Source organism: Saccostrea cucullata, unplaced genomic scaffold (genome assembly GCF_032062105.1).
Source record: "Saccostrea cucullata isolate Sc308-1 unplaced genomic scaffold, CSIRO_AGI_Scuc_v1 ctg610, whole genome shotgun sequence".
Lineage (NCBI taxonomy): Eukaryota > Metazoa > Mollusca > Bivalvia > Ostreida > Ostreidae > Saccostrea > Saccostrea cuccullata.
In genome coordinates this window covers 37,501-59,271 of record NW_026919638.1, presented here as the reverse complement: position 1 = coordinate 59,271, position 21,771 = coordinate 37,501, and the positions used below count along the sequence as shown (strand labels likewise).

The 21,771-nt window shown below is 33.7% G+C and overlaps 1 protein-coding gene across 5 annotated transcripts in view; it reads left to right on the top strand.

Annotated features, from left to right (window-relative positions):
• LOC134235157 (uncharacterized) overlaps positions 1 to 21,771 on the top strand; it is a 41,014-nt gene that overhangs the window by 12,289 nt on the left and 6,954 nt on the right. For 2 of the 5 annotated variants that reach the window (XM_062717287.1, XM_062717266.1), the window contains exons 2-3: positions 16,872 to 16,968; positions 21,566 to 21,771. The exon at positions 21,566 to 21,771 is cut by the window's right edge and continues 17 nt beyond it. In XM_062717287.1, the coding sequence (XP_062573271.1) occupies positions 16,924 to 16,968; positions 21,566 to 21,771 (251 nt within the window). In that variant the 5' untranslated portion in view covers positions 16,872 to 16,923. Of the gene's footprint in view, positions 1 to 2,623; positions 2,727 to 4,081; positions 4,153 to 5,393; positions 5,449 to 5,664; positions 5,895 to 16,871; positions 16,969 to 21,565 lie in introns of those variants that run through there. The other 3 variants (XM_062717278.1, XM_062717259.1, XM_062717273.1) reach the window with 3 other exon arrangements.

Genomic DNA, 21,771 nt, shown 5'->3' with positions numbered 1-21,771 from the left:
GCCTGCCCCTCCCCACTTTTTTCCCCAACATTACCATTACTATAGAAAATGTTGAAACGATGGTTTGCCCCCCCCCCCACTTTTTACCAGGGTATAGTGATAACAAGGAGTTGTAGGAAATTGTAGGAAAAAATTTGAAGTGAAAGTAACTTGGCTTTGAAAAACCCCCACCCCTACCCCCCACCCACACACAAAATAGGATTTTGGAGTTTGGCCAACTTTTTTCTTTTTTCTTTTTTTTTTTTAGGCTTGTCAACTTTTTCAGGTAAGGAAAAGAAAATTTCTGGTTGCCCCCCCCCCCCCCACTTTCAAAAACGATGCTACGTGCCTGCATCAATCTGCCATGAGGTCCGCATACTTGAATCTCTTATTCATATAGACATATAAGCATCCTCATGAAGTGACTTGTTTAAGTAGTCCGATCCTAAGTTTTATAGAATTAGCAGTTAACTAGTAATCAAAAATACTCGTGAAAATATCTCTGAATCTACAAAGTAATGTAAAATTTATCCACAGTATTTCTTAAAAGTTAAAGATTGAAGTTAATCATATTATATAAGGAACACTGTAAAATCTCCAATATTATTGTAGAAAATGCAAATAGGAATATCAGCAATGCATTTTCTAATTTCATATTGATCAACAAATATATTTAAGGTTAAAAAAACAAGGTGTATCCAGGCATTCAAAGAAAGTTTCATGATTTCCATAATTATTTGGTATTCTATGTCTTTTATTTCCTTCATGTATTCTATAATACATAGTGCAAAAGGATTTTTCTTCGTGTATCATTGCAGGACACCTCAAATCACTTCTTATTTAGTATCACGTTTATAAGCATTTATTTGGTTTTTAAGGATGGATTCCAAAATCTTATTTCTCAAAAACTATTAATTTTTTTTCCTTTTATAGAGTACAAATGTCAACTTTTATAAAACCTTTCCTAAGACCTTCCAAAACCTTGAATCATATAAAGGTGAATAAAATGAAAATTGTTTCATGAAAAAAAATCACTTTCAAGCTTCATATTAATGCATTTCAAATTAAATGTTATTTTTTGGAGTTATCATTCCTGGCTGAGGATCGGATATCCTTAAATAATGACTCATTGGGTAGGGAGTGGCCACAATGGTGGGATCAAATTTTTATCAAGTAATATAAAGGGGAAAAAATAAAGGTAAAAAAAATGTTTAAAAATCATCCTCAAGAACAGCAAAGTTATTATTATGCTAAATTGATTTGGAGGCTTACTCAAGAAGTCTAAAGCCCCCCCCCCCCTTTATTCAATAACGAACCGATTTGTGACCCATGGAACTCTTGTTTTTTTTTTTTTTTTTTTTTATAAATAAACTTCAGAAAATATGATTAAAAAAAATATATTAATAAATTATGTAGATCTTAGGACATCTCAAACTGTAGACGCATGTATTACGCATCGTTCTTAATGTGATAACCTCTCTCCTCAACAGCTTTCTCAAGCCCACCAAATGGTTCAAGACGTGATCATGAATAAGTTGTTACACGCAGCACTGTTAAGGCCTACTATGAGAAATCAACGGAAAATAGACGTGGAAAAAAGGGGGATTTTTTAAAAATTGAATTTATTTTAATAAGGCTGTTTTATTATCACAGAACTTTAATACTTATGGAAATAGCATTGTATAACCCACTCTGTACTGTATGAAGTTTAGTCCCATCGATGGACAGTCACGAGATGAATGCATAGTTCGTGTACTGAATGTAGGTCATTCAAAATTTCAATATCGCAAGGGCATACCCTAATTGAAATAAAAAATTCAAGCTATTAATTGTTTCTGTATACTTTGTAGTTTCTGAAAAGTGCTGCTGCTTTGAATAGAATTCGCGTTTTAACAGTTTAATTTTCAAGTAAATAGGCCAATGTCGAAATATGTTTGACTTTTTCCAAATATTGTGTGTATTTATAAAATCACGGCCTTGATTTAAAGAAATCAGCATCACTTTTCAAGTTAAGGGTAATATCCTTTATCTTTAATCAAAAAATGGTTCAGATCTATGCAGTGTATGCCCTTGCGAAAGTACGATTTTATGAGGCATCTCGATGTTAAATATACGTAACCTGTACATAAAAACAGGACATAATTAATAAAATACATTCTCTTGGTAGTTAATTAATAATCGCACTAAACAAAAGCTATACATTGGTATTAATCGACTATTTAAAACCTGTAAATAAACATTCCGTTTAACAATAAAACGCATTTTTCATTGTTAAAAAAATCCTCAATCTGCCTTTCACAGCACATGAAGTACGTCATCTTTACCAATATGACGTCATGTTTACAAGTTCATCGAGATGAGTGCTTTGTTTTTAACCAGCTACATGGGATTTAACTAGCAACTTTTTTTAATGCATTGATAAGTTATATTGTTGTTTATTGCGCTAATACAATTAAGAGTTGCAAATTATTTCATTTTCAGGTATTATGAGAAATACATAAAAGTCATATTTTTGTGTGACGTCACAGTAAACTTTTCCCGTATAAATTAGGCCCCGCCCCCTTATTCAAGCCTTAACAATGCTGCGCATTTGTATACTGTACTGGCTTGTTTTGTGTCTCATGATCCTCATCCAGATGTATCCCAATTTAGTTCGGAATTTCAACGATTCCCATTCCGTCTTTTTTATTAGTGTCATTGCTGTTGTTCCTGTAATAGGCACACCTGAGAATTTGCAGAAACTCGACGTAAGTTTGTCATATGTCTCTGGTTTATCTAATTAATTTAATGACATAAAAATAATGATTCATGGGAAACCTAGGCCTAATGTGCGAACTTACAAAATAATTTTATTTGACCATTTTAAAGAAATAATGTTTAGTTTCCCCAGTCGGCCAGTGGACCAACTTGCTAAAAACTTTACCCAGTTGTGTAAGCATATAGGCTATATAATATGTTGATTGGATATTGAAAATTAAGCATTGAATTTTTTTTCAGAAAAAAAATAATTTCTCACTTAGGCTTACCTAGTACAGACCGTATTTTTTTTTTAACCTTGAGTCGGGAGAGAACAAACAAACACTATCGACACAGGCACACCGCACGTAGTATCGTTTTTGAACTAAAGTGCAGAGGTGGCGCCAACCAGAGAAAAATTTTTAACCAGTAAAAGTTGACAAGAAAAAAAGGACATTGCCTAAATTTTCGAAAATCCTATTTCGTGTGTTTGGGGGGGGGGGTATTTTTTTTTTTTATTAAGGCCAACTTCCTTCTCACTTCCAATTTTTTGGCATACAATACTACATTTCCTTTATACCACTATCTTGTGGTAAGAAGTAGGGGGTGGGGGGTGGGGGTAACCCACGTTTCAATGGACATTTTCAATGGTAAAGGTAATGTTGGGCTCCCTGCCCCCCTCCCCCTGTTGCAACGTGCCTGGGACAGTTTTCGATAAGCTAAAGATTAGCAAGAATGATATTCCTTTATTAATTGATCTTTACTCTTACAAAACGTGGGGGGGGGGGCAACCGACCTTCAGTTTTTATGAACATTTTCAATAGTAAAGAGTTACAAGCATCCTCAGAAAGTTTAGATTCAGTTTCATTCAAAACATGACACAAAGGCAGTGGCGTAGCTAGCGAAATATCTTCTGTATTCAAAAAGGCAAGGGGTCTGTGGGTCGCCTTTAGGCCACCAGCGGGTCCAGGGCATGGCCCTGGTGGGGGCCCAGGGGGCGAAGCCCGCGGAAGCTCATGGGTTTTTAAGGTTTTATACATCAGAAAATTACCTGAAAAGTTTAATTTTTACAATCATAGTTTTACCAAATATTAACAAAAAATTGCCGAGTTTTGACGATACACTTACAATCCCAAAATTCTATTTTTTAAAGCATTTCGTGTAATCCTGAAATAAGGCAAAACATTTTCAACAGTGGAAATCTTGCAATATGTGTTGAGTTCCGAAATCACAACTGAACCTTTATTTGTGAGGATGATATACCGGTAATTGACCCATTGGCCTTTTGATAAGAGAATGGCCGGTGTGCAATCCGTTTTCCAATATATTGGTCAAGAACGATAATCACAATTGCTTTGTTATGTAGACAAAATGGCAGCATTCTTGTTGTTATTAGGTATTGGCCTGGAAATTTTAACTGGAATAAAAGAGAAATAGGTAACATTTTATTATTGATAATCATTTTTTTGATGATGCTAAGTTGATTTAGGGTTCGTTGTATCGATACCAAGTTAAAATTATATAAGCAGTATACTAAGCCAAAGATGGCAGACGTTATATAGTGGTACACGTAGATTCTTAGTTTCTTAGGTTGGTACTAAATATAGATTATTATTATTTCTAAAGGATTCTGACATGTCGGACTTCTCAAAAACCACTTTCTTAATCTCAGTCGTGTACATGCTCGATATGTCGACGTCTGAACCCGTGGATTGGTTTTCGACGCGGTCAAATTTCCACATTTATCATAATTTGCTTATACAGCAAGACGGTGACGATGAGTGAACTGACCACTACCCAGTCGATCGAAGCGAAACGGCCATTATTTGAAACAGAATGAGAGCTGACCTGCGACAATTCTCAGAGAGGAAGAAACAAAGGATAACAAATTCAATTAATTAATCTTCATATTAAACGAACTGTTTACAAATCTTTATTTTACAATTAAATGAGATTACCGCAATAACTTCAATAGATTTGATTAGCCCTTCAAACTTAATAGGATTCTTGTTTATCCGTTCGCGTGGACCTTGAAGGTTGATACAGATGTATTTCCTATATAGATAGACTGAAAAGATATACATGTACTAATTGTACTTATGTAGGAGCGGTATCCATTTACATGGTAGAGTTTATAATCATGAAAAAAATATCGGAATTACATGAACGTGCGGTAGAGGGAACCGTATACTAATACATGTATATACGCACTTCCCTAGAAATTTCGAAGAACCTTGTATATAATATCAGCTTGAATTTTCTAACATCTCATTTGACAGAAAAGTCTGTTGTTACAGAGAAATATTCGACTGGAAATATAAGGTAAAATATTAATACATATGCAGGAGTAACTATAATCTTGCTTGTGCACTTTAAAGCGATATAACATATGAAATGAAATATTTGGTTTTACTAGTCAACGACCACCATCAGACTTTATGCATATTAAGTAACTGAATGTCTCTGTTTGTCCGTAAACTTTTTCAAAACGGCACTTCTACAGATTTCGTCTAATTTTATCACAGTCAAGTGGACTGTGCTATGGTACATCCACATATATAAACGTCTGATATAAATTATGTTTTCTTTCAATGAAAAGCATTTCCATGGTTTATTCAATTAAACTCTATGCCACAAATCATATTTCAGATTCATTAGTATTGCCATGGGTACGTGCAGTAACTAAGTTTCAGGTCCTGATGCTGATCCCCCCTCTCTCTCTATCATTATACTGTAAGTACAAACTAGTAGAGCTATACAGCGTACATGTGTAAGACCTTACTAGATTTTGAATATAACTATAATCTTAAAAAAAGATCTACACATTCAACCTCTAAATTGTCTCCCTGTGAAAATATTATATAAAAGATGCTTTCATATGCAGATATAACTGTATTGTTTTTATGTTAAATCATATTAACCAGTTACCAATACCTTACATTGACACAGGTACATGTACACTTGAGGAAAGAAGGGTAGAATGACTAGAATCAGAAGTGACAGAGCAATATACATGTAGCCAGAGGATTGAACCTGAACCTGGTTAAAAGAACCAACAGACGAGGCAAATTGTTTCCTGTAAAGACTGGGTAGAGAGTTTAAAGAGACAGACTTCATTAAATGGATGTTTTGATGCCTGGAGCAAAGAAAATGCATCAAACTTCATGCAGTTTAAAGAGGTACACAGTGTTCTTAACTGATAACGGATTTAATGAAAACATTGTCAGGTGTTTTAAATTGCCTTCCATGTAGGGTAGTGTACCCAACCTGTTTAAAGTCTAAAAATTTTGGGTCAAGTATTTTTTTCAGTTTCTACACACATAGTTCAATTAAAAATCAAATTCTTAAATAGGGGTCAATATGCCTTTTTTGCGTTGCAGTACATTTCATTTTACCTTTTTGCACTGAAATTTGTGTCTTAATAAAAAAAATCCATCTTTTATCATAAAAAAGCAGGGAACAAAATAAACTGTAAGTCCATTTTAAAACAAGAGGCCCATAGGCGTTATAGGTCACCTGAGTATCATGCGACAACCTTCCAACAATTGAATTTGATTCATTTTAAACTAAAGGCCATGAAATTCACAATTTTGAAAAAGGTAAACTTTGCTTAAAATAATTATACACTCAGCATGCTTATTTTGGTTACTTAAATCCCAGAGGTAGATCAGAGTAACAAAGAGAAAATGCATTTCCACTAAAAAAGAAATTTCACGGCCCCTGGGTCAGGGCTTCTGTTAGGGCGGGTCCATAGTTGAGCTCCCCATCCCACAGGAACCACTGACCAAAGTGCAGACTTCAAGGCATTCAATTATTTCAGACTTTGTTATACCCCCCCCCCCTCAAAGTAGGTTTTTTTTCATATATATATATATATATATATATATATTAGGGATGTCAACGAGTACCCGGTTAACCGGGTACTCGATCGAACGTCCGAGTATCGAATACTAAAAGCGGTACTCGGTTACTCGGACGTATATTTTTGAATATTTCTAAGCTTATTTATTAATGCATTAAACAATTTGTTTTAAAACGTAAAATACTCATTGAACTTGTACATACAGTAATTAGGGTTTCCCACTCCTCTAATTGACCGTTATCGCCTGTGGCAGTGTTTATACAGTAATTATCGTGACCAAGCACCTGTTACCTGGCTTTTCTCACCTTCGGCCGTCTTCTACCCTTATTTTTTGATTTTCTTTATTTGTTTTCACTGAACATCGTTTAATGTCTGTTATGATTAAATAAATTAGATAATTTTGTCAATTCTCCGAGAAGCCGTAAATTCTCGGGAAAAGAGACCTCAGGTGATATTACACGTGCGACTGTTGATATGGTTGTGTTTGATTACATTGCCAAAACATGTACAAATAGTTGAAGGCAAAGGCTTAAAAAAACTGATGTCCATCGTTGCACCAAACTACAAAATACCGTCCCGTAATACTATAAAATCTAGGATCGAAAAGTATACGAAAATCGTAAATCGACTCTCTTAGAACTTGGTCAAGTTCAAGTCAAACTGTATACGACTGATATATACCTTGACGTCAAATGCAACAAAGAGTTACATTACAATTACGGAGTAGATTATTTTTTTTAAAACAAAAACACAATGAACCACTTACGATTTTATTTATTGTGTTTATCTGATAAATAAATTGAACTTAAAAAAAATGTTGTATTAAATTTCGTCAGGCACGAAGTTCTCATCATTGTTACAACAGAAATGCATTTAAAAACCTACTATTAGAGCATGTGGTTTTATTTCTACAAGTGTTTACAATGTTTTATATTCATCAATTTACTTGTTCATATTTATTTACACTTTAACCGAGTACCCCGGTACTCGATCGGAAAAACGTCCGAGTAACCGAGTATTAAAAATTGACCAAATAAAAAAGGTATAGATTTTCGAAGAATTCAAGCATTTTCACTATATAAACATCAGAGCCCCCAACCCAACCCCCTAACACGAGAATCTCTAACCCAGGGACCTTGAAATTCGAAAATCTCAAAGAGGCATCCTTCCTCTTCATAACTGTGTACATAGTTCTTTGGTTAAATGCTCAGGTGCAGAAAAGAAGAGTTTTAAAGAATTAATGCATTTTCATTATATATTCAATAAAGCCCCACCCTAACACCAGAACCCAAACCCAGGGGCCATGAAATTCACAATATAGGAGGAGGTAGCTTTATTCAACATAATTATGTACTTGGTTAGTTTATTTAATACTCAGGAGCAAAGAAGAAAATTTTCAAAGAAAAATTAATTTTTTACCATATAATCTATATAGCCCCTCCCTAGCACTAGAACCCCTGACCCTGGGGCCATGACATTCACAATTTTGGAAGAGACAGCGTTATTCAACATAGCCATGCACTTGGGTGGTTTATTTACTGCCCATGAACAGAGAAGAAGAATTTCAAAGAATTTATGCATTTACATTATATAATCTATATAGCCCGCCCTAGCACTAGAACCACTGACCCTGGGGCCATGTAATTCACAATTTTGGGAAAATGCGGTCATTTTCAACTTACCTATGCACTTGGTTAGTTTATTTAATGCCCACAAACAAAAAAGAAGAATTTCAAAGAAATAATGCATTTTCACTATAAATTTCACAAATTTTGGTAGAGAACTCGATGCTGATTACAATCATACCAACAGTTTAACTGCTTGATTTCCCGGAAAGGAGATTATTTTTAAAGATTGCATTAATTTTAGTGGTTTTCGCCCCCATCCACCCAGGCCCCAGGGGGGGGGGGGGGCAGGGACCATGAAATATATAATTTTTGTTGCCCTTCACCCATAGATGCTATATATAGCCAAATTTGGTTGAAATTGGTTCAGTGGTTTCAGAGAAGAAGCTAAAAATGTTCAAATGTTAACGCACGACGAACGACACACGAGACGGACGAAAACAGATTAGCAATAGGTCACCTGAGTTTACTCAGGTGACCCAAAAAGACCCTTTAAAATTGTGACTAAAAGTTTCAGATTGATTCGCGTAATCAATTATTGGACCTTTCTGCACTCACAAAATGTGATTGTTTTGGTATTGAACATTTGATAAGCAAGAAAATTGTTTTTAAGTCTTAAACTTTTGCTTTATTTATTTAAGAAGATAATTCAAAATCATATAAAATATTCAGATAAAAACATCAAAAATAGGGGTAAATGATTTAAATTTTTAGATATTTAAAAAAAAATGTCATTTTTATGCTAAAATTGGCTCATTTTTCCCCCATGACATTCATAATATATCTACTAAATTTGTCTCTTTCCATTGAAATAATTGATAAGAAATTATTTGATAGATATTTCAGAACTAGCGTAACACATAACACTGCAAAACACATCATTGTGTACGACCAGCATGCATGGAAAATAGGAATCTTAAATAAACAGTACTGTACAAAAGTGAAAACTAGAGGTACTGTGAGCAATGAGCTCACTAAATAATACCCCCGCCTCCCATAATGTCCATATGTTGCTATATATTGTTTTACGGTAATGTGTAAAGAGGAATAACTCGTCCTATTAACTGTTATCCAGAAGCTTCTATGTGACGTCTTAGTTAAACATATAATGGCAATGTCCATGTTTTGCTATGGGAAACCTAAAATACGTTTCGAATAAAAAAGTAAAATAGGAGGTGCACAATGGCAATATGTAATAAAGATTCTTTGAAAGTTTCATTAAATTTCACTCAGTAGTATAAGAGAAGTTGCGGATAAGAGATAAAGCGTAACAGACGGACGGACGGACGGAAATCCCGATCACTATATACCCTCCCACTTTTCAAGCAGTGGGTATAAAAATGATCATTTTCTTCTAAAAAAAAACCTTCCTCCACAAAATACCGTTCCTGGCCATGGCTTTATCCTTCTTGAATGGAATTACGTTTATTCATTGAATAAAATGTGATTTTTTTATTGAATGTTGTTCTATTTGCATCATAGAATCCAGATTTAATCTAGAACTTAAAAATGATGCAGAATTTTAGAAAAAAAATGTCCTGACCAAAATCAGCTTAAGAGCTCAAGACCGAACCTACCTAAGTAATAAAAGTTAGATATACTTTATTCTTATACAAATCCTTCAAAATCTTACAGTCGAGAGAAGTTAAGTCAAGTGTACTCGTATATGTTGATTGATATGAATAATTAATGATAGCAATAGATCAATAGCAATAGAAGAAATAACATCAAATTTCATTTAATTTCTCTGATTTTAAGGGCCTCTCTATTTATCGTCGCTGTAATATCAAAATTTAGTAAGTCGATTTTTGGCGCGAATTTTTTATTGCTATTTTGGAATTTGCAATATCGAATACATGTTCTGTTAAAACGTCATGTCTCTAGGCCAATTAGAAAGTGAGATACAGACGTTTGATAATTGCGCATATGTCCATTGGAAGCATTTTTTTTCTGACAAAAGGTCGTATGTCTCTGGGCACTGAAAAAGATGTCACTAGCAGTCTGATATCAAGGGAAAAATTATTGTTTTAGTTAGTCTTTTATAATTTTTATTAAAAAATGTGTTCAACATACAAAACAAAGTATATTTATTTAATAAACAGAGAAATCAATAGAATGATTGATGAAAAGTTAGATGTTAGGTTACTTCATGACAAACTGAATTGTTTTCTCAGTTTGAAACTGCAATCAATTTATGAGTATGTTAATTCGTATAATACATTTTAGAGCGTTCTAATATCAGATTCGTACACTTACAATACATTGCGAGGGTTTGTTTCAATGCTTTTCTGGAGATACGACAATTTGTACAGAAAAAAAACATCCAGGACAGAAAGGAAAACACTAGACATACGACATTTTGAAAAAATATGTTTTTTGTCTCTCCTGAAAAATTGGGATTTTTGACTTACGACAATTTGATATTACAGCGACGATATGCTGTATAGTACATGTAATCAGTTTGTCCATTCATCCTTCTGATTTCATTTGTCCGGAGCATATCTTGACACCCCCTTACTTAAACTTAACTTGTCCATAGATTGCCAATATGCATAATTATAAACTTCACCATAGATTGTCTTTTTTCTCTCTAGATTTAAAGTCAAAGTTGAAAAAGCTCTGTGTACAATTCTTGTTTGTTAAGAGGATATCCCCTTTCCCAGTCGGGGTCCTACGAGTACATGTACATATAGACTGTCCGTGGCTAGAGGGTGTACAGAAACATTGAACTAATTTTCAATATCAGAAGTGAAGATTTAAAAAATATCTTGCATAAAAAACTATTTTCCAATCCATGGTTTGTATCGAAAAAGTCTCTGATTAAAACTCCGATCTGAACATATTTTCTCTTCCTTTTGTGTACTTGTACTCATTACAGCTATTATACATTTCGAGTCAGTAAATTTGTATAATAAAATGCAGCAATCTATGCTATACATGATAACGACATATTAATCTATTAAAAAACATGTTTCTAAATTTCATATTGTCCGAATAGTCAATAAATAAGTGTTTTATTATACTGGTGTTTCAAATGTAACTTTAATTTTTGTTACGTCGTAATCTATATGTTATAATCCGGATTCACCCAGATATTTTCCGAGATGAAAAGCGAGGGGAAAAGAATGCTGTTGGTGAATACTTTGACAACTATTTCACCATGGGCATATAACACAAACTTTTTCAGGGCTGGGACTGATCGAAAAAAGATATACCATGATTATTTGTCATATTTTATATAATTCTCTAAAGTAATATAAATCTCTTTAATTGGCACAAGAGCTTACAGAATACATTTTTAATAGGGACCCAGATTTGCTCCCCCAAAACTGATTGTTGATACAGTAATTGTTTTTATTTGTAACGCATATTGATGTTTGGATCCGGCGCAATCACTTTTATCAAATATTGATATACCTTAATTCTATATTTGTATATTTATTCAAAGCCATGTACTATACCAGTGAAAGATACGGATAAAATAGGAAACAACTGCCGAAGTAAATCAGATATGTCCATATGAGATGCGAAATTTGTAATAGGCTGCTGCTGGTGTTTGAAATGCTGCAGACATTACAGGGAACACAGCGAAAAAACAGATTTCTTTTCCATGTTTTAATCCCCATGTATTCAAATTCAGCATCATTGCCAACTGAACATCTGAGCTCTTATATTGAAGTTAAAAATCTAAAAATCTGTAACATGCAGTTTGATGATGATCGCAACATCACACAAAGGAATCAGATAAATTCTACAGTTTTTAATGCATCACATGTGTTTCAACAACAATATTGACCTTGGATCGTAATCTGAGAGCTATCATGATAAATATTCAGAGCAGACCAAAAGAGAGTAGAATGTTGATTCCTGGAAAGAAAAAAAAAATATATGAAAGTTGCAGGGTTAATTGGTGAAAACATGTTCAGGGCATGAAGGTAAGTATGAACAAAATATCAAATCATAGCATTGATAAAAATTGTGAAAACGAAAGCTGGAAGCAGTACAATATCGATTAAGTCGTATTATATTTTATGCTACTTTAGTATTGTAGTGTTTTATGCTTCTAAACATCAACAATGTATATCTCTATGAAAAAAATGTTTTGAATACATACACTAGTAGTGTTTTTAGTTTTTATTAGTTTCCTTCTATGTAAATGAGAAATGAAAATAGTTTGTTCAAGCTGATTTTTTTTTTTTAGTTTAGAAAAGTGGATATTTCTTAGAATGTTTTCGCCTAAGAAATGGAAATAGACTTGGAAAATGTTAGTAATATCTCATTATAATTACGAATGTGGAAAAGACACACTCGGTAAAACTTTACAAATGAAAACAAATTTCAGATTATGTACCTTTGTGCCAAAAGTGTCATATAAACTTTTGGCACAAATGAAATTCACCCTGCTTGGTATATTATTCTAAAGTGTCATATAAACTTAAGAATAATATACCAAGCAGGATGAATTTCATTTGGAAAAGCAAAATGGTAAAAATCATCAAAATGTAATATTGCTCATTTATAATAAACTTATTTATCAAGTATGTAGCTACTAACAGATCTTTTTAATAAATATAAAGTAAAATCAACCCACTTGTTATTTTCAATATTATAAAAAAAATATACTTTGTCATTTTTCTTCGAGCTCAGTAATGGTAATAGGATAAATAATTATTGCATTTGATTGAAGACATATACATATTAAAGTAATAAGCACTGCAATGCTTACATAATATGTTCATACACAAACGCGCAAAACATGACCTTATATCTTCTTCTAAATAATGTTTGCCAGAGAGACTTTATAAATCTTGAATATATAGTCCGTGTTCCATTCATTTTGATGCCGTTATTGATTGTAGAGAAAATATATATTCTCCTGTTGTTTTGGTAAACCCTTTTGTGTATTCAACACTGCAAAAACATTAGAACATTTCAGCACTAATATCTAACAGTACCTAATAAAGCAGCCTTGGCAAATCTGAATGTACGTTGATTTGCATGGTATATTGAAACGTGTATAAAATCCCCAGCCGTATTAATTTACCTCTCATTTTCAATGACGTTCAAGAAAGAAGGAAGGTTGAAATCAATTAAAAATACATTTACAATTATTGATTGCAAAAGGAAAAAAAATGAGGATACATTATCTCTTAATAGATCGCTGTAAAACCTATGAAAACAGATCATGTCGACGAAACAATTATTTTTCCAATCTTATGATTTTTTAATGTTTTTAATGGCAGTATTGGGTATATGACCAATCTTTACACTTTTGTAAATTTTTGTTTTCCAAGAACTGATATTGAAACATATTTGATTGGATCACATCTTTCATAAAGTACAATCATTCTATATTACTTGTGAATTCATTAAGAACATGTTTTTTTAGTTCATACTGTATATATATTTTATCAATTATGATAGAATTTTGAATAAAATTCTGGATGTTCGTGTGCTTTATCTTCCTTTTTTGACGAAGGAGGGCATAACTTGATATTTAGGTATTTATAAATAAGTCTGTATAATCGAGAATATAAGATGCTGTCAAAAATGTGTACTGTACAAATACAAGGACTACAATTAGAACTAGGAGACTTATTGTTCACAGAACGATAAGAGGTCTTTCCACCTTCTTTGATGTTTTCAATTTTGTTTATTTGACTCCTTAAAATTAAATTCCATGAATAAAAAAACCAAAACTGTCTTATACGATAGAAAAAATTAAAATTTAAAAAAACTGAAATGACCTTGACCTTTGACCTTGAAAATTTTTCAAGGTCAAAGGTCAAGGGCACAATGCAATTGACCCCATGTTTTTATCACTTATAGTTTTCAAGTTATAAGGTTTTATATTAAGTACAAAGAAGTAAAGGGCAATAACTCATATAATAAGGGGTCATCAGATCCATTTGTACTTATACAGTGAAGTAAGGCCTAAAGACCCTTAACACATTAGAGAAGGTTTGGTGTCTCTACGGTCTACGGTTTTGAAGTAGTAGCAATAACAAGGTTTTTCGCATGAGGGGCAATAACTTTCAATAGGGTCAATCTTCGGGGACAAGAATGAAATCTTTGAAATAGATTTAAGAGAACATATTAAAAATGCAAAGACTGATTGTATATGTTAAAAGACAAAAGAGATATAAAAAGAGCTTGATTTCTCAATTTTTGAGTGACCTTGACCTTTGACCTTTGCATAAATTTGAAGGTCAAAGGTCACTGAATCTAATGCAGTTGGTCCCATGTCTCTACGACTTGTCGTTTTGAAAATTTTTGATTATTTGTAATGTTCAAAAAGTTTCAGGGGCAATAACTCATTGAAGCGTCACCGAATGCTTTCGCAATAAATAGATTGAAGAGTCCCCATAATATGGCAAAGCCATTGGTGAAGGTTTCATACCTTTACGGTTTACGGTTTCAGAGGAGGAGCGATAACAAGGGTTTTTAGCACAAGGGGCAACAACTTTTCAAAGGGTCAATCTTAGGGGCCAAGATTTATATCTTCTAAAGAGTTTCGAAAGTACATATCAAAGACATAAGATAGATCGTATATGTTTAAGGACATAAGAGCTATTAAGAGAAATTTATTTCTCATATTTGGAATGACCTTGACCTTTGACCTTGAAATGAATTTGAAGGCAAAAGGTCATTGAATGTTATGCAGTTGGTTTCATGTTTCTACGACTTTTCGTTTTGAAAATTTTTAATTTTTTGTAAACTTTATAAACTTTCAGGGGCAGTTACTAATTGAAGGGGTCAAAGAAAACTTTCACAATGAATAGATTGAAAAGTCTCCTAAATTAGTTGAAGACAATGGAGAAGGTTTTATATCTCTACGGTTTACGGTTTCTGGGGAGTAGTGATAACAAGCTTAACGGCGAAAGGGCCAATAACTGTGTAAGGGGTCTAAATTAAAACATGGGGGGTCATTTTTCGGAATAACTTTAAATATCCAGTATCATGAACTATAAAGTTTTTCGATAAGTCTTACGGTGTCAAAACATAAGGTGAGAAATAAAATAAAAAACAAAAGCATTTCAAGAGGTCTTTCCACAGAAAGGTGGAAAGACCTAATAACATTAGATAAGTCGAATTGAAACACAGATTTATTTGAAACCCAAAAATACCTATAATTCCAATTTTGGTGTACATTCAAACGCATCTAGTCATTTAACTCGCATGAGCTCTAATGAGTTCATCTGTATGAATAAGACAAAGGACAAGATAGGGTCGAATATGGCCCCTCATTTGATATAAAATCAGAACATTGGTATAATTGTGATAGTTTATAGTTAAGAAGTTCAGATGATGCTTACAAGCACTAATTTAGATTCAAAGCTTAAATGTTAGCCACTAGAGGCCGCAGAAGTAGGTCATTTTCCATTATTTCCTTAAGATAGGCAAGCGTGTGCTTTCCGAAACGAAATGTGCTCTAAAATCAATGAAAATTTTCACAAAAATGAGAAATTTCGAAAATTGACCCATTTTCTGACCTCACTGTGACCCCTGTGTATCCTTAATCTTAGAACCTATACTCATTTTGTGGCAGTGACAACAGGGTTTTATGGATAACCTCTTGGATCATAATGAAACACACCCAAATCTTTTTTGTCCGTCCACGTCCGTTGTTCATTAAATTATATAATTAGCATTTGAACATTTTGAGCTTCTTATTTGAAACCACTTTACCAATTTCAACCATTTTTGGCATAAAGCAGAAATTGGTGAAGGGGAACAAAAACTCTTAATTTCATGGTCCCTGTCCCCCTGGAGACTGGGGGTGGGTGGGACCAAAGCCAATGAAACTTAGCAATGTTTAGAAAAGACTTTCTCTTTACTCCCGGACAACATGCAGTCAAACTGTTGACATGATTGTGATAAGCTTTGAGCCCTCTACCAAAATATAAAACTCATGGTACTAAAGTCAGGGGTTCTAGTGCTAGGGCGGAGCTCTGTTTAATATATTGGGCACCCTTTCTAAAGTATTAATTGTAAAATGTGTGGTCACGGGGTCAGGATTTTGTGGGCTGGGGGGCACTACTGATTATTACTGATTAGTTGAAATGCATTTTTGGTCCCCCTACTCTGCTTATGAGCTACCAAATTATGCATGCTAAGTGATTACTAGTAGTTACGATAAGCAGCAGTGTGTACTATTGATCCAGCCAATGTCTCAAATGCTGCAATGTCAGCAAAAAATGACCAGATTGATGATTTGGGGGCAAAATAATTTTTTTTTGCTGCAGGTTTATATTTTTGGTTTGAATCTACTCAGTTCACTTCTACGTGTTCTCTGGCAAAATGGGTTTATAAAAGATTATTTTTGATGGCACGCCCCTTGAATCTCTGCTTTGACTTTTGTTGATCAATTTAGAACACCTTAATTTACCAAAATACGATTCATGCCAAATATGGCCTAATTTGTTCATGTTGTTCATTGGGATAATAATAAAAAGGTCAAAAAAGGACAGAAGAAGAATCAAGGCTGATTACTTGATAAGAAAAACTAACTTGAGATTTCAGCTCAGGCAGGCTAAGAAACGTTTGGCTTTATCTCTTATGCGTGTTGTGCGATACAGGCCTATATAAAAACGAACTTGAAATAATTTAGATTGTTAATAGCAATTACAATGAATAACTGTATGCATAAAGATATCTTTATTTTGTAGGTTATTCCTATAACCACAGCTGTAACAAATTGATGTACTCATGTGATCTCTGATGACGTATGCTCCATTGACTATAGCATTTATTACAACTTTGAAGGTACAACATTTAAAATTGAATTTAAGAACAACTAAATCATGTAGGGTGAAACATTGCTATCTGTTTATTTCCTGTCTTTCTTCCTTAGTGTGTTATCATTTGGACATTATAAGCTTCTCTGTGGAACCACTGAACCAAATTCAACCAATTAAGGTACAAAACACCATTAAGTGAAGGGAAAATTCGGCTTCGAATGTCATCGTCTCTAACCCTAAGGTTATAACAATAAAAATTCGAGTATCATAAAAATATTTTTTTACTCTTGGACATCAAGCCGTCAAACTATTGACAAGGTTGTCATAAGCAGTGAGTCCTCTACAAAATTTTAAAATCCGTTGCCCAGGGACAAAGGTTCCAAAATTAGGATGGGGCTATAATTTTCAAATTGCAAAAAATGCATAATTTAGAAATGCGGTTGTCAGTCAATCTGTCGCTTTGTGTCTTCTTTCTGTCTGTCAATCTGTCTCACTTGTTTTTTCCGCACTTATTTTCAAGAAAAAAACTTCCAGATATTGAGCTGATTTTTGATATATGAATGTATCTTGACGAGCTACAAATCGAGTTTGAATTTCGTTTCGCTTAAATGATTTTTATGGAAGTGGGGCCTTTTTAAATTTTAATGGTTTTCCACAGTGTTTTCCTAAACGCCTGCAGATATTACAGTTGAGATGATTTTTGATAGGTAGATGTTTTTTATGAGTTGCAGATCAAGTTTGAAACTCCTTCCGCCTGAAGGATTTTTTAAGGAAACGGCCTTTTAATCTTTAATTAGAACCAGATTAGACTTAATTTAATAGGGTTTATGATTCGTTAAAGCTGAAACTTATGTGTGCAAGCAATTGGGGTAGTATATATTCTAAATTGTTCAGAAAATGACCCCTGGATTAGTGCTTGGCCACAATATAATTAAGGAACCCAAATTTTACATTAATATATTTGAGAAAAATATTTAAAAATCTCCAAGAACTGGATAAATAATGTCGAAACATATGTTGAAACACCATTGTTCAGAACCTTAGTTCTTCAAATCATGCATCTTAAGCTCCGTCTTAACAGCAGTTACATGTAAAAGGATATGGGTTGGTAGAACATTTGCTGGAAAAAAGAAATATTTCATATCTTGTAAGAATGTTTTATTTATACAAAACTTTATTCACAAACTAGAGTACAGTGAGCAATGAGCTCATCAAATGATACTCCCGCCACCCATAATATCCATGTTTTGCTATATAAGATAAGATATTCTTTATTTCCTCCAAAGTAATGGAGATTTTGTATGAACAGGTAATTAACTAATTATTAACACAGTGCAAAAAAAGAGAATATAATGGCAATGTCCATGTTTTTCTATGGTAAACCTAAAATACATGTCGAATAAAAAAGTAAAATAGGAGTTGCATAATGGCAAAATGTAATAAAGATTCTGTGAAAGTTTCATTAAATATCACTCAGTAGTATAAGAGGAGTTGCGGTTAAGAGATGGGTACCCCTAAGCGTAACAGCCGGACGGACAGACATACAGCTAGACGGATGGACAGACGGACGGACATAACGATTACTATATACATGTACCATCCCACTATTCAAGCGGGGGGTATACATGTAATAAAGTGAATGGAGCGGACAGCAGGCAAAGCCTATTTTAGCCCTGTCTCCCTAGTAAGAATTGTAAGAATTCTAATGGAGTTTAGAAATCAAGTATAAGAATTTAGGCTATAAAAGACTAATTTTTGTTGACTGAAATGTTTAGAGTATGAGACACTAGGATATGATTTTAAAGAGTTCTATCCTAGAAATTGAACTGCTTTTATTGGTAGCATTTCCAGAGTTAGACACAAGCTCATCCAAAATACAACTTAGATAATGACAACAATAATTTACAAAGACAATATTGCAACAAGCCTTGTCTGCTATATTCATTACATATTGTTCATGTGGTGTCTGTAATTCTTTTATCCACTCCGATTTAGTGAAACAGAAGATGACAAAAAAGAATTAATTACATTATTAGGTCACCTGAGTAAACTCAGGTGACCTATTGCTATCTGTTTTCGTCCGTCGTCGTTCGTCGTACGTCGTTCGTAAACTTTTGAACATTTTCAGCTTCTTCTCTGCAACCACTGAACCAATTTTAACCGAATTTGGCACAAAGCATCTATGGTTGAAGGGGAACAAAATTTGTGAATTTCATGATCCCTGCCCCCCTGGGGCCTGAGGGGTGGGGCCAAAACCACTACAATTAATGCAATCTTTAAAAATCTTCTTCTTTACTCCTGGACATCAAGCAGTCAAACTGTTTGCATGATTGTAATCAGCATTGGGTCCTCTACCAAAATTGTGAAATTCATGGCCCTGGGGTCAGGGGTTCTAGTGCTAGGGCAGGGCTAAATAAGTAGGTAGTGATAATGCATTATTTCTTTGAAAATCTTCTTCTCTGCTCCTGGGTATTAAATAAACCAACTAAGTAGTTATATATTTGATGAACAAGAGTGCTTCTACCAAAATTGTGAATTTTATGGCCCCAGGGTCAGGGGTTCTTGTGTTAGGGCGGGACTCTATTGATTATATACAGTGAAAATACATGATTTCTTTGAAAATCTTCTCTGCCCCAGGGTATTAAATAAACTAACTAAGTGCATAGTTATGATGAGCAAGAGTGCCTCTAACAAAATTGTGAATTTTATGGTCCCGGGGTCAGGGGTTCTGGTGTTAGGGCGGGACTCTATAGATTATATAGTAAAAATACATGAATTCTTTGAAAATCTTCTTCTCTGCACCTAGATATTAAATAAATTAACAAAGTGCATAGTTAAGATGAGCAAGAGTGCCTCTACCAAAATTGTGAATAATTTTATGGTCCCTGGGTCAAGGCTTCTGGTGTTGGGGGGGGGCTCTATAGATTATATTGTAAAAATACATGAATTCTTTGAAAATCTTCTTCTCTGCTCCTAGATAATAAATAAACTAACAAAGTGCATAGTTAAGATGAGCAAGAGTGCCTCTACCAAAATTGTGAATTTTATGGCCCCAGGGCCAAGAGTTCTGGTGTTAGGGGGGGGGGGGCTCTATTGATTATATAGTGAAAATACATGAATTTTTTTAAATCGTCTTCTCTGCTCCTAGGTATTAAATAAACTAACTAAGTACATAGTTATGATGAGCAAGAGTACCTCTACCAAAATTGTGAATTTTATGGTCCCAGGGTCAGGGGTTCTGGGGGGAGGGGGCTCTATTGATTATATAGTGAATATACATTAAATCTTTGAAAATTTTCTTCTCTGTCTCTGGGTATGAAGCAGATGAACTACCTAAATAGTTATGATGAGCAAGGGCCCTAATCTTGCAAAATGTTGAATTTCAAGGCCCCAGGGTCAGGGGTGGGGGTGGGGCTCTACTTATATACTGACAATGAATTAATTGTTTGAAATCTGCTCCTTTATATTTATAAAACATTTATTTATTTTTTGATAGACAATTTTAACGGTGCCTTTTTAAAATTTGTGCAATGTGTGGACCTAGGGTCAGGGGTTTATTTCACAGTGTTAGGGACATTACTGATTATTGCTGAATATTACTGATTAGTTGGAATGCATTTTTTCCCCCTACCTTGTGTATGGGTATCAGTACCCATGCGAGGTGATTATGAATAATTCATGAATTTCCTTGAATTTTTCATGAATTTTATTCATGAAATGTTCATGAAACGTTCATGAAGATCATATGAACTTATTATTGGACATATTTAAATCAATAAACCAAGCTAAGCAACTGCTAAGTGTATTGTTATGATGATCAATGGTGCCTCTTTCAAAATTGTGAATGCCATATAGCATCTGGCTTAAAACATGAATCAAATTTAATAACTGGAAAGTTGTTGCAGAATGCTCAGGTGACCTTTAAGGCCCGTGGGCCTCTTGTTTAATAATTTATAACAATAAAAGTTCTTTCATAAATCCAATGGTCAGATAGACTTTTAAATAATAGATAAATAAGATAGTCAACTATAGTTTACGATAGTATTTTTTTTTTCTTAGGGTAAATCTGTTACTGGACAATTTATTAATTACGTCTTACGTTTGGGCAATATATAGCATTATTGATCAGCTTATTTGAGTTTATTTTTGATTCTATCTTCGGATCCATTACGGTATTACATTATACACTGTATTCATGTGATCTTAAAGATCCTTAGGCCTCCTGTGAGCAAGTTCATATAAAGAATTAGTTATAAATTGCTTGAATCCATAATAAGGATTGTCAAGCTTGTTTACTTTCTTCATGTCGAACCAAGAAAAAGAATTGACTAAGTATTTAATATGAAACAAACCATTTAAATGAATTTTAAAATAGTGTTGCATCATCATTTTTCGTGGAGGACCAATGTAGTTGATATTGTGGGTCACCCTGACATCCCTGCGAACTTTTATTTGTTATTATATTAATTCATTTAATTTACCATGTAAACGAGAAGAAGTCAAATTTCGCTTGACCCCTGAAATGATTCCACAGTAACAATAAACTATGATGTACATGTAATTATAAACTTTGTTTTATAGTTATATTTCTTAATACTTAAATACACCACTTTTGCTTGTAGTTAATCCCGATGTTTCAATGCTGTTTTGATGTCAAGTCCACAGAAGAAATTGTTGAATCCTGTCCAAGAAATCAAACAATGTGGAATGAAGCAGCTACAAGAAAGAACTGTTCGTTGTTCAATCAAAATTGTACTTCCTCTAACCATGAGTACCATTGTTTAGCTAATCACTTTCTTAATGCCACTTATGAGGTTTGTGCTGAGCC